This window comes from Stegastes partitus, unplaced genomic scaffold (genome assembly GCF_000690725.1).
Source record: "Stegastes partitus isolate 25-593 unplaced genomic scaffold, Stegastes_partitus-1.0.2 Scaffold295, whole genome shotgun sequence".
Taxonomy (NCBI): Eukaryota; Metazoa; Chordata; class Actinopteri; family Pomacentridae; genus Stegastes; species Stegastes partitus.
The window spans coordinates 443,115-457,006 of record NW_007578026.1 but is presented as its reverse complement, the minus strand read 5'-3'; the positions used below and the strand labels follow the sequence as shown (position 1 = coordinate 457,006).

At 41.0% G+C, this 13,892-nt stretch overlaps 1 protein-coding gene across 1 annotated transcript in view; it reads right to left on the bottom strand.

Annotated features, from left to right (window-relative positions):
• st18 (ST18 C2H2C-type zinc finger transcription factor) overlaps positions 1 to 13,892 on the bottom strand; it is a 38,697-nt gene that overhangs the window by 6,618 nt on the left and 18,187 nt on the right. Inside the window, exons 3-13 of the mRNA XM_008283040.1 lie at positions 12,933 to 13,048; positions 10,369 to 10,414; positions 9,518 to 9,548; positions 9,125 to 9,312; positions 4,681 to 5,391; positions 3,824 to 3,958; positions 2,821 to 2,911; positions 2,631 to 2,723; positions 1,887 to 2,095; positions 1,382 to 1,607; positions 1,113 to 1,119 (exon numbers count right to left, since the gene is read on the bottom strand). Coding sequence (XP_008281262.1) covers positions 1,113 to 1,119; positions 1,382 to 1,607; positions 1,887 to 2,095; positions 2,631 to 2,723; positions 2,821 to 2,911; positions 3,824 to 3,958; positions 4,681 to 5,391; positions 9,125 to 9,312; positions 9,518 to 9,548; positions 10,369 to 10,414; positions 12,933 to 13,048 — 1,853 coding nt within the window. The remainder of the gene's footprint in view (positions 1 to 1,112; positions 1,120 to 1,381; positions 1,608 to 1,886; positions 2,096 to 2,630; positions 2,724 to 2,820; positions 2,912 to 3,823; positions 3,959 to 4,680; positions 5,392 to 9,124; positions 9,313 to 9,517; positions 9,549 to 10,368; positions 10,415 to 12,932; positions 13,049 to 13,892) is intronic.

Genomic DNA, 13,892 nt, shown 5'->3' with positions numbered 1-13,892 from the left:
GGGGGGGGGTTGCTGGTTTTAGGTCATCATTATTATGGCAAAAATTAAAAAAGCTTAATGTGGCATAAGTTTCCCTGCTGACAGATGTGTTTGTCGTTTTTGTGCTGAAACGCAGTAGCCTGATGACTTATGGCCGCGGCGTGGCATTAAAAGTTGTACCTCATTAGATGCTGAAATCCTTTTTCCCCCCCATAAATGAAACCAATTATTCAATGCATATGTTTCATTAGACCCTATACGTCATTATTTTTTTAGTAACAAAGGGAAGAAGCCTTTTCAAATTAATTAAAGGGGATAATTTTCCTGAACATTTGATGTGGCTGTCCACTTTAATTATCCATCTGTTTGACGACGTGGCTCCCTAATGCAAATAATATCGCTGTGGAGCTGAAGGAAGACTTTTTTAGTGATTTATTTTGATTTAATGTTCTTTATTGTGTTATGAGTAAATATTAATGCGATGTAAGCGTCTGGCTTTTTTTAAAAATCGGCCTTAAAGCCGGCGTCTCGGTGCTCTTTTCTATGTGATGTTATACATATGCATATAAGTTAAAGCATCCAACGACATATAACACTCTAAATATGGCCCCTTTTTTTTCAGACTTGAAAGCTGTTCTTTATTTTGTACGTCTCTCCAAGACAACTAAGCTGTAAACGAGAACAGATGATTAACTTGCTAACACTGTTTTATTCATTCAGTGGGCTGGTACCTGGTACAGGGCCACATTCTCAGCTCAACAAGCTGGGAGACAAGGATCTGTGCTGTGTAGGTGTGGAAACCTTGAATCATCTACAGTACAGCGTGCACGTATGTAACCCACAGAATGTGATCAATATTAATCATGAAGTGAGTTGGGAAAAAGTTGAACACAATGCCATCCGTCTCCAGATACGAACAGCAGAAGAGATTTTGGATGTGAGCACGATTCCAAGAAGAGTTTGTGTGAATTAAACTTTTGAGATGTTAGCTGATTGGCTTAATCCATTAAAATGCTTTTAAAGACTATCTGGTGTAGACACACAGCCTATGCTGGATCATATAACTAAGCAAAATATCCTCTGCCATCTGCAGCGGGCAAGATGCGTTTTCAGACAACAGTTCAAGGTTTTACATGCCAGCTGATGTCGAAACAAAATACAATACCACATGTTTTATTAAAAAAAGACGAGTAGTTGTAATTGGGAAAGAAGGCTGATTGTTTTTCTCCTTTTGATGTGATTACACAAATTTTCATTTGTGTACATTAAAGCTTTATGGAGTGGAAACCTCCTTGTTTTTCTGCCACCAGAGTGCCAAGCTGTCTTTGCCAAATTCCGTCTTTTGATGTCTTCCCTTTTTATACACAAATCAGAGTTCCTTTAAAATGACCACATTAAATACCTTTCCAAGTGGTCTAATTTGATTACCTTTGTGGAGGTTGCCAGGGGCCGGCCGGCGACAGCCTCCATGTTCTTCCGGTAGCGAGTGGAGAGGTTAAGGATGGCGGCTGTCGCCGCTGCGGCTTGGAGACCATCTTCTTTTTTGAATTGACTCGGCGGGCTGTGCTGACCAGAGGTGGGCAGGCGGCCACCTGGAGCACCAAGGAAGCCAGGATACTGCTGAGGTGCTAAAAGACAAATAATTAGCAGATCATTTAGTTACTGAGACACCAGGTGTTCAACCCCAACTTAAAAGTGCACTGAAAGCGAGTTGAGATTTCTTCATTTTAGCGACAATCACTGAAGGCAGTCCTTAAAAAAATACACATAACATACATGTTTCATCTGCATGAGGAGAATTATCATTAGGTTTGTGACTGAGACAGCGTGTACACATTTAATTGGCCTTCCTCACACGCACACTTAGAAATCAATTAATTTTCTCTGTCAAAAAATATGAAACTTACAGTCAGGAAAATGGGGCATTTCCTGGTCCTGGTTGGCCCCCATCAGAGGCTGTTTGCCGAAGACTTGTGCATCAAAGCTGGCGTAATCAAAGCGGATTCTGCTGTACTTGTCCATGTCTTTTGTGAGGCTAGTTTGCAAGGCTGCTACTGGATGAGAGAGCCTGTAGTTCAACTGGTTCATCTCAAACTTCTTTATTAAGCCGATGGCTCTACAAGGAGGAAAATAAACAGAAAAAATGCTTTAATGTGTAAAACAAGCACCCGGAAACTTGTGAGAAAAGCGCCCAAAAAGTTAATATAAAGCAGTAAAGTGTAGACATTGTTTTTAACCATTGAGAGATGCCAGTGCTTTTGTACACATAGAGTCTGGGATCTGATGTGTGTTGTAGAGCCACAGCCAGGTTGCCAGACTAATTAATATAGTAGGAGTGGGCATCCTGCCCATGATGTATCCACAGGGAACAAAGAGTTCTGCTCTTTTATCATCTCTAATAGAGAGGAACTCACAGGACCAGCAACCATTGCTTATGTCTGCTTGGAAAGCTTGAAATAGACTGCGTTCTGCTGGGATCAGTGAACAAAAATATCCCACACTCTTCTCAACAATAATAGTGTTTATCACTTTTTTGCATAACCTCAGCTACGCCGGTAGAACTTCTGTCCACTATAGAGCTGCACTGTAATTATTATTTTCTGTGCATGCGACCACGCGTGGAAACCCCCGGACGTTATCTGGCATTATACCTCGGTGAGCGGTCAGGTGTTTGTCTGCATTTCAGGCTCTCGTCCTGAGGTTTGGAGACTTTCACTGCAGCAGCGATGGGGCAGCCGGAGAGACTGGTCGGGGAGGAAATCAAACACATTAGCCTAATACTGTAAGTCATCTATGAGCAGGGTGCAGGGCTTTCTAATGGGTTCTCTCCTGTGGCCGTACCTCCGGTGGGTGCTACGGTTGCTGTTGACGTGGCCCCTTCCTGTGCACCCGGGTGTAGGGCACTTGAGGACGTTCTCATGCATGGCCAGGACTGAGGAGACGACGGAGAACAAACACATGACATGAGCTCAAATGAGGAGGAACACGTCTGAAACAATTCAACATGTGAGGCGCAATCAAGCTTAGAGACTAAGATGGCAAACGCATGAATAAACTGAGCGTTTTGGAAATAAAACAAAATACGTTTTCACTGGTTAAATGATGATTTATATAACGGCTACATTAGAGCCTATAGAGCAAAGATCCTACAGAGACAGAGACGGGGGGAGAGAAAAGCAAGCGGCTTCCTCATTGTGAGGAATGCTGTAATGTGGCTGAAATGTAAATAGCTTAGTGCAAAAAAGGAGCGTAACAAGACAGCTGATTATATTCTTCAAAACAAACGCGTCGTTAAAGGTCCGCTCTGTATCCTTAGAAACTTCTTTTCTGTACATATCCTCCAATTAGTTTGTTGGAGTTGTCTATTTATTTTTGAATACTGCGTTAGCTAGCCCTTTGATTTGCAAATACTGCTTCCAGTCTAAGAGCATGTGCTTTTTTGAAAAAGTTAATTACTTTTTCTGTTCCTTTTGTAACATTACTGTTTAATGTTCAATGTTTGTTGAGTTATATTGAAATGACTTAACAATCGCCAATGTGTGGGGGGAAAAGAAAAAAAAAAAAAAAGAATTCAATATTCACACATTACAACACATTAGAAAAAGAGAAAGAGGGAGAGAGGGAGGAGGAAAAAAAATCCTTTAAGTTTATTTGAAAAGTTTCGCGCACATCTTTGAATTGAACTAAATGTATAAGCGGCTCTTTCTTGTCTTTGGGCTCGCGCTAAGAGGATTTCAACCGCTGCGACTGATTGTAAAATGTAAAAACTGGCAGTTTTTGTGAGCACAAGTCACCCGTCGTGGTGTACGTAGGCACACAAAAAAAAACTGCTCGTGCCACTTACTCTCCGGGGGAACTCGGACTTTATGCGGACACCCAGACAGGCTCCTGTGATGTGGGTACAGGCCCGTCACGTGACCGGTGCCATCGCAGCCAGGAGTTGGACACTTTATATCCTTTTTATCCGTCCGTGGAGAATCTGTAGACACAGCAGAGAAAGATCTCACAATAAATAAACACAGCAGGGCCACTATACTGCTGCCAAATTTAGTAGCCTTCCTGTCTTTAAGCAGCGAAGGAATAAGTGAGACGCACTTGTAATGCTTTTGTGCTGCCCTGAATGTATATTGTACATAGGTCAACAGATTGAAATATCATGCAAAGCCAGACACTTTTTTTTTTCTCACAAAATGCATGTATTAATCTGTCATTTTAGTTAAGGCTGCAGTTTAACACAGAGCATTCACTTCTTAATGCCCATCCATCGAAAGATTACATCTAGGATTACACATTTAGCTGCAGTCATTTGAAGAATCAGAGGGAAACATGAGAGGTACTTTAGGAGGATTTAAGACTTATGGTCATGGTTAAATATCCAGTTGATTCCTATCAAAATCCAATATTCTGAGTAGTAGCAATTCCATCGGAAAATTTTGTTCTTCTTTATTTTAGTCTGTTTATTTATTACTTCACTTGTTGCCAAAATGTTTTTAGTCCTTAAGAGGATTTCCTCCCTCTGATTTCCAGCCCTCCTCCCCCCCGCATATGCTTCTTTTATTCCTTTTAATGTTTTTTCTGAACGCCCCAATCATCCAAATCACAAGGGGTCCATCTGATTTCCGATGGATGGAGGTCCACGTGTGAAGCTACCGTTTTTTTTTTCCCTTCACTTTGCAGCTCGTCTCCTTCCTATCTTCATACCTTTTCCTCCGTGATAGTTGAGTCTGTCCATGTCCATCATCCTCTGGTGCCTCCTCTCGTTGGTCATCTGCTCCATGAGGAAGCGGTCCATCTCTCTGTAGGCGTGGTGCAGGACCTGCCGTTGCTCCGTCTGCAGGGCTATGGCCTGCTCCAACAGGCTCATGTTCACTCTCCCTCGGCTCATTTCGAGGCCTCTCTCGTGGAGGCCCAGGGCCCAGCTGTCTAGCCGGGGCGGCCTCTCCACCTCCGCCTCCCCCTCGCTGTCCTCCTCGGTGGGTAGCAGCCTGTATCTTAAAGCTTCGGCCTGGAAAATACCCGCCCGACCCATCGGACCGCCCAGTTCTAGGTGAGGCTCTTCCTTCACGTGGCCGTTCCTGCTGGAGAGGTCCTCCGAGGCTCTGGAGGGGCTGCAGTTTGAGCTGTTCACCTTCGCAGACAGGGACAGAGGCTCCCACTCGGCCTCCCTCATGTCTCTGTAGGGACTCTGCGGCGACGACGCGCTGCTCATCCTGTCTTGACTTTGGTCTTCTTCTTCGTTATTGAGGAGCTCCTCGTCATCGTCGTCCATCAGAGGCTCGGATGCGTCCGGCTCACACTGCGGGGAGCCGTCAGACGTGACTTCGGACCATCCGAGCGAGCTGCTGGACTTCGCTGCCGCGTCGTGGCAGCCATTTTTGTTGACCACCCCGTTGACGGCGCTCAAGTTTCCATCTAAAACAACAAGACGAGACTCGTTATTGTTAAATCTGAGCACAGCAAAACTTGCTCTTCGGTGACCCTTCTGTCACACGCAGGATAAGAATTGTACGTCCTTGGTAATCTTCTGCAAATCCTTTTAAGGGTTTAAATTTTGTGTCACTTTTCTGTGAATAAATACCTTGACAAAAACATGTTTTTTTTCATAACCATCTAGAGGATTTATAAGAATACACGCTGCGATGGAAATGATAATCACAAGGTTGCACGATTTCCACGCAATTCCTCGAGCATATTTCAGATAACACATACATAACCCTGTTTTTTTTTTTTTTTTGCTAGTTCAACATGAAACCCAGAGATGAGGAACACAATTGTTTTCCACTTTGTTGTGATCGGAGCAACAACCCAGCGCAGATTGAGGACAAGATTATGAAAGGATTTACAATACAGTGGAAAAGAAAACATCAGTTTTTAATTAGTTATGTGTATTTTATTTTTTTTTTTTTAAGTGCAAGCTATGCAGCAACATGTTGTCGTCTGAAAAACGGATTTTAAAAAACACATAACTGTTGTTTGTAAGGATGAGAAGAAGGAAAGTGAAGAGGATTCCTGAAAACACAGATGGAGGAGACCACAAACATGGAGATAAAAGAGAGAAATCTCTAAGATGTTGCTGTGTGTGTGTGTGTGTGTGTGTGTGTGTGTGGCAGAACGTGGTTTAGGAGAAGCCAGCCATACACCTCAGTCAAAAAACTGACAATAATATTTGTCGGGAAAAAAGCGTTAAAGGCGCAGCAGCCAAGAGAGCCCACAGAATCGAGAGGCTTACTTAGCGAACGTGACCCAAACCTGCTGAGAAACGTATTTGGTTTAATTTGATTCGATTTAAAAAATATATAGAGAGAATTTACAGTTTCTTAAAAAGATGCTCATGTGCACATTTACACTGAAATGAGAGGCTGTCGAATTGTTAAAAGGCTGAAATGAAAATGAAAATTATTGAGCTAACAGTTGAGGTGAAACAGGTGTTTTGTTTTTTAAACGCTGAAATGTTGAAATTACACGTGTGTGATTTACAGCGACGTGAGGCAGCAGAGGAGCTGCTGGTACGAGCCTCTTCTGCACATACTGAGCATATCTGTGTCTCGGTGAGTTGAAATATTTTTGGATGTTTTGTTAACGTGAATCAAATATAATATTATTTGAGTGGAGAGAAAAAAAAAACTGTTGAAACAGAAGATTTAAAAGCAGAATGTTGCAGGAGAGGGAGGGCTGATTATTTAATGAAAGAGCTTTTCCAGACTTTTTAAAATCTTGTTTACAATTAGATGCAATAATAATATAATAAAATATACGTTTCTTAAATTTGACACCAATTTTATATCGTCTCTTTTCCCCATCTCTGTTCTCTATGATTTAATTTGTGCCGACCTTTGGCCCTGCATCTTTCAGAGCAAATCCAGAAATCCCAGTCGTATGCACAAGATGTGTGCAGCCTTATGCAGCGCAAGTCTGATCAGCGGAGCAGACAAAGAGGGTTAGGGTTATCCCTGGAAACGCATGTGAAACAACACTTGGTTAACACCGCCGATCGCATGGAGTCATGGTCAGTGATTAACAATGCAAAGCTATCATCTGGACTGATTCAACAAAATCTCTCTTGATCCTCCAAAATGATGCAAACTTATGCTCTAATAAAGCTCTTTGTGGGGGTTTGTACTTTCAGCAGGCTGAACTGGAGGTCTCTATCCTCTTAAGTAGCCAGACATTAGAGGCCCAAACCAAAAGTGGGATTCGATAGATTGAGAACGTAGATAGAGATGGATTGTGACAATCAGATCACACAGTGCACAGATAAAGGTATCATCTGACAGCTACGACTTATTAATGGGCGCAACACAAAAAACTTAATCCTCATCAAAGGAGCTTTAAAATATGACAGATATCATGTGGCGCTAATAAAATAACGTTTAGTCCAGAATGTGCCATTTTGTGCATCGTTTGAAATGTCTGCTTTAATATATATATATATATACACATTTTTTTCCCGGGAACAACCGTCAATTCGGTGCCGTGAAAAAATATTTAAAAAGAGGTGTCTAAAGACAAACCCTGTTGAATGAAAAATTAAAGCCAGTTACACGTATTTACATTTATGAGGCAAGCAACAAGGGTTTTGTTTTTCATCCAGATGGACTCCCAATCCTGACACAGCCGCATACAGTCAGACAAGCACACAGACACACACACGCACACGCACACGCACGCACACACACACACACACACACACACACACACACACACACAGAAGTGCAGTGAAAAAAGGAAAGAGATGGAGGAAAAAAACTTGGATCCCTCCGGTGGTTTGTGTGTTGGAACAGGTGAACAGTTTGTACTCCAGAATAGCCATTACCAGCACTCTGCAGCAGGGCTGCAGTTGGCTGGAGTTGAACGCAGTGTGGCTCAACCAAACGAGAGGCTTATTTTTCTCCCTTTTTGTTAAAATGCAGATATGACCAGCTTCCCACTGCAAAAATTCTTACTGCCTCCAGTCCACTTTTCCAATTTCTGTTTTTCCACAGAAAATAGCCCCCAAATCTGACAATAACAGCAAAATATGTTCTGAATATGTTTATCAGTATTCATGCTTTTTTGACAGGTTTTAGACTTTTTTTTTTTTTTTTTTAAATTCTGGCTGGATTGTGTTTTGTTTTAAGGTAACTCAACCGAACGTCGGGCTTAAATAGGGAAAAATATACAGCAGTCAATCAGTGATTAAAAGAAGTATCTGGAATACATAACAACAAAAGGAAAACTGATGATGCCCAGTGAATTAGTTAGATAATTGTAATGTAATATGAACCCAGGAAACAAATAAATTCCATTTCCAATGAATCCACACAATTCAGTGAGCTACTCTCCTGGTCCATTTAACTACACACATGTGTACTATAATGAGCTGTAGACATTATGCCTAATTATGTATTAGACTGTGTTAGAGGGCCTAACAAAAGCTTTTGAAAGGGACAATTACGTTTGTTGCTTAGTTACATCGTTAAAAATATACCAAATCAGTGCAGATTATAGTGGGCGAGAATGCACATGTACACCACGAGCATTGTTGCCAAAATGCACAAAATTCAATTCATTAGGAAAAAAGAAAACATTTTTGCTTGTGAAAAGGACAGTGGCATAAGTGAAAATAAACAGTGTTTTAACTGAAGTGTGTTCCTGTGAGTAAGTAAAAATCTTTGTACAAAAAAAAAAAAAACAAGAAAGAAAGAAAATTGTAAATTAGTGGAACGCCGGCCAAGCAATGGTGACAACTCATTTGTTTTTAACAAAAGGCAACTTCAATAACATTTTGTATGAAAGAATGGAGGAAGTTTAATTTAAATCAAAGTGAACTGGTGCACGCCTCCATTCAGTTTTTCATTCTATGGATTCAATGGGTCTGGACTGGCTATTGAAAAAGGACAGATGAGGGGTCTGAAATCTGGCCTCATCAAAAGAGGGTAAAGCCACGCCAAAAATATCATGGCAGATCAGCTGTCAAAACTTCAATTTGTGGACGTGAGACACAACTAATGTGGACCCAGCAGTGTAGTCTTTCACTTCCACTGCACAATGACTGCGGCTGCTGGCTGATGGCAGAGGGAGGGAAATATGAATGCAACAGATGGGATTTTAAAATTCAGCGTCAATTGTTCATCAAAACAGACAAAACAACAGGACATCTGTTTACCTGCTGGAGTGTCAATGTTCCTCAGCTCTTCTTTGTCCTGTGGCGGTGCCAGGTCCTCACTCTCCTCTTCACATGCCTCGCTGGGGCTGTAGTGGCGGGGCTTCATCAGCAGGGACTTTCTCTTGTTGACGGGGGCACCCTGCACCCCTTCCTGAGCACTCCTCTTCCTCGCCATGGGCCCATATGGGCTGCAGGGAAGAGGGGAATGGACAAAACGCACAGCAGGGTCAGCGCGGGCCTCAGTTGGCTCATTCTAGAAATCCAACTAGTAAAAATAATCTTTTTTTTTTTTTTCATTATTTATAGCTGATGAAGTTAAAACCGTCTTTATGAATCACATCAAAGCGTATAAATAGTTCCCAGGATGAAGAAGTGTTTTCATAAAATCTTTACCTGTGAGTCTCGCCGCTGCAGTCGGCCAGCCCTGCGAAATAAAGGCCAAGAAACAACAAATAAAAAGTGGTGTTTGCATTTTAACTACAGCCGCAGCAGCATCTGTCACCGTATTCTTCGTCGGGGGTTCAAAGCGCCTCGTGACTTTTGGACTATTGCTAATGAAATTTATCCCCGCACTGTAAATATTTGTTTTGTAGATAATGTTTTAGGGATGATATGAGCAACCTTTTCCCATTGATTTTACTCCTTTTTTTTTTTTTTTTTTTTACAACGCCACGAGGTGTAATCAGCATAAGGATGCAGAAGTGGCCTCCTCATTGATCTGAAAGGCTTTTCATTCAGTCCCGTTCGTTCTCTGGAAAAACCGACAGTAGCTCATCCTTTGACGGCGTTGACAGCGTGATCTAAAAGGCTAAATCAATTTTCCCAGGGGCCTGCATAAATCTCATTCACAAGTTCTAGCCCTACTCCCATGAAGCACAACCAATAATAACACTTTTCATGAATTTCCCCAGATGTAGTAATAGCTCCAGCGTGAGCACGAAGGCCTCTGAGGCCCCGAACACTTGCATAATGACATATCCAGTCTAGAGGTTTTCAATCACACAATATATACACACTCCTTAACTAATTTGAGCCAGTGTTCCAATTTAATGAAGTTATTCCCCTCTGAATAATGAAATGGCGGTGCAGTGCTCTTCAGACCGGTAAGATAATACATAAAATTGACAGTTATAAAGTTGGATTGTTGAACTGATACCCCTAGCCCGTGGTGATAAGTGGAACACGCGTGTGCGTGAGTGTGGTTAAAAGCAAACCACAAAAAAAAAAAAAACTCAAAAGCTCACCTGTGCTACACGTTTTCAAGGTTTGCTCCTCGCCTTCAGAATCCATCTGGGAAAATAAACAAATAAATAAATGCACAGACAAGTCGTTAAAAGATTTTAATGTATTTAAAGTTTTATTATTCATTTATTTCATTTAATAGATTTATTGGAGATTTTTATTTTTTTTTTAGGGCAGGTAACCCCGAAGCCATAGAACCTTTAAATCTATTTTTATTTTGCACAACAACAACAACAACACAAAGAGCTCCTAAAACAGCAGTGATATGCAAACACATGAAGTACAACGCCAGGAGGAAAAGTTTCAGAGGTGAGTAAAACATGTAATGACACTAAATAATGACATTAAAGTACGGACAGCACCTCGCAGTGTGTGTTTAGACAAAAATAGTTGCTAAAATCCATCCACTCTCGCTGGCTGTTGCTTGTGGGTCCCAAATAAAACCTATTAAACATAATTATTCCAGGCTGATGGTGGCGTATAGTGGTCACAGGCCAGTGAAATCTGTGAGTCATAGGATATGCTGTTACTTTTCCCTGGTAATGGGAAACATGACTCCTCTCTCTCGTTTGCTGTTGTGATTGAAGGCACTGACCTGTCATACATTTATAATAGGGGAGCAGGTGTGGCAGTGATGGACCTTAATTTCCTTTAATAAACCTTTTATGTGCCACACTCTTAATGCCACGCCGGGCCCTCAGAGGTCCTGCTCATAATAGGTTCATTACTTTTGATTACTACAGCCTATTGAGACAAACAACTCCCAAACACTATAGATTACATTCTGTAAAAATGAATGTACCTCATTAGTTTGGAACACTTTTCCACAAAGACGCGCTCCAACATTTTGTATGAATCTGTTGTTCTGGAAGGCAAAACGTTGCTCTTACATCGAGCAGCCCTGAGATTATAACATGGGCATTAATCAAAGTTCAAATGATGTTATCAGTGCACTGAAATATCACCACTGACTCATAATGTTACCCTGTTTTTTTCTCCCCTCTTTCTTTCTTTTACGTGACATTTTAGACGCGTCCCTCTTATGTAAATGTTTAAACAACAGTAATAAACTTTGTGTGTGTTTCTAGGACAGTATGTGTGTGAAATTAACAGTAAAAATTAAAAATAATGACACTAAATTCAACCAGAATTACCTAAAGATGTGTAATGTCCAGTGATCCAGCGATGAGGTTTTAGTTTCTCGCTGTATTGTATGTTTTGTTTGTGTTTTTTTTTGTACTAGAGGATTCAGTTTCACAGGCTTGAGTCTGCTTTTAAAAGGGCATCAGCATTTCTCGTGCACTGATTTCTGACCGAGTGGAGTTCACAAAACAACAAGGAAGGCCTTTGATTGTTTGTTTGTTGAAAACTACGTGGACGTAGCAGAAGAAATACGCACCATCAGGGTCAAACGAAGGCATTTATTTTGACATTTCCTGTCTAAAAACATCCTAAAAGTTACCTTAGCGATTGCTTTCTTTATATGTTTCATCCATTTTTTTGCAGAGTGCCATATGGTGCAGATTAATGATCTGATCGTCATTACATGACAGGGAAATAATACTTAACTTTTTATATTTAGCAGAGCATTTAAAAGCAGCACAGGCGTTGATTAAATAGTGTTTATCCTCCTGTAACTGCAAATGTACAAACTGTTTCTTAATGTGCTGCTCAGCAATGCTAAATAGGTTAGAATTAATAAAATATATCTATATTCATTTAATTAAGATCTTTTTCAAAAGCATCATAACCACTGGAATCGTTCAGTCTAAATACAAAACTTTTATTAGAAACTCCCTCAAATCAATTTTGAGTTTCTAAGCTAGAAATAAAACAACGTTTCCGTCTACGTGCTGTTTTACCTCCACTTGTTTACCTGCATTATTTCTGCTCGTATAGAACGTTGTAAATAAAAAATAATAATAAAAAAAAAAAAAGCAGGGATCGCTGCACTTGAAACGAGAGCGCTGAATACAATAATAAGAACGATAACACCGTGTTTTTATACGTTTTGCCGAACATAACACCTTGCACGGCGGCTGAAAAGCGTAGCTGACATTATACCTGGCATTTAATGTATTTCTCCTGTCGTCTGTAGGCTGTAATTGATGTCTATTCATTCCTATATTTGTAATTTACACTCACCTAGACATCAAACTCAGTAGGAAAAGAGAGTGACGGATCACAGTAAACGTTGTGCCCGCTTTAGTGTTTATCGCGGTTGAAACACTGAAACCTCCGGGCCTTGTGATGAGCAAATATCTTTCTAGTGCAGTTTCAAAAAAAAAAGTTTTATCAGGTACAACTCCAGTTCAGACAACCTGACAACTAAAGCCAACCATCACTTCAGAAAAAGCAGATTCAGCAATACCTTTTAAAGAGTATGTTATCTGCCAGCCACCCACAGCTCTGCATAAGTAAAAACCAATCTCAGTTTGTGATCACCGTGGTCAAAGGAGCGGTGACACTCCACCACTTAGCATGCTACTTATCCCAAACACTGTTACACAACCATTTAGCCCTTTCTGTCCCTAACAAAACTTTCTTTTTCGTGCACATTATTTACCTTTGATTGTAGTTTTCCGAGCGCTCTGTAGGATAAGACGCCAGATCCACTGTGTTCACCCCGGTTGACGCTTTCACGCTTGTTGTCTCTCAGGAAGTGATCATGTAATTCATTATCTGTAAGAGAAAACACAGCAGACGCAAAAAAAATAAAAATAATAAAACATTTTACAATTTGTTTTTATATATATGAAACCGAATTTATGTTTTCGAACCAACTTTTGCGAGATTTTCATAAATATGTGAAGACAGGAAGGAAAAAAAAAAAAAGGTGGAAAGAGCATATTAATATCTCACATGGAATAAGGAACACGATGCAAATTGATTGCTTGACAGAGATCAAATTGCTTGCTTCTAATTAATACAAAACATCCAAGAGGGAAAACAAGGATGAACACAATAAGTACATTAAGCCTCTTCACTTCACAGATCTTATTATGGAATTATTTATTTCTGTTAGCTTTGAAAAAAAAAACATCTTCTTAATTATAGCTCACAGAGCGTTTCCCCGGAAAAACAAAACTGGGGGGGAAAAAAAAAAAAAAGAGAAGAAGAAGAAGCAGCAGTGGGGGTGGGTGGGTGGGTTGGGGGTTATTCACTCACTTTCATTAGCATATGAAAAAAGACTCACTACTATACGGGCTGGTTCGTCATCTGCTGAATCATATTTATGCCCCCCCGCCCCTCCGCCCCGCCGCCACCCCACCCCAAACACACACACACACACCCCAAGTACAACATAAATAATGCTTCTCAGAGGACTGTTTCCCTGCGTCTAGGGCAGATTTCTCAGGGGGGAAAAAGGAGGCAGCCTGATGCTGAGGGTCTATGAGATTTTCTATGTGTTAATCTGGCTGCTAGCTGTCCTTGAGCCCAGCCCATTCCCCCCTAACCCCATCTGCTAGCATTCCCACCACAGAGGAGAGAATGGGCTGTGACTGGGGGGGGAAAAAAGGGAAAA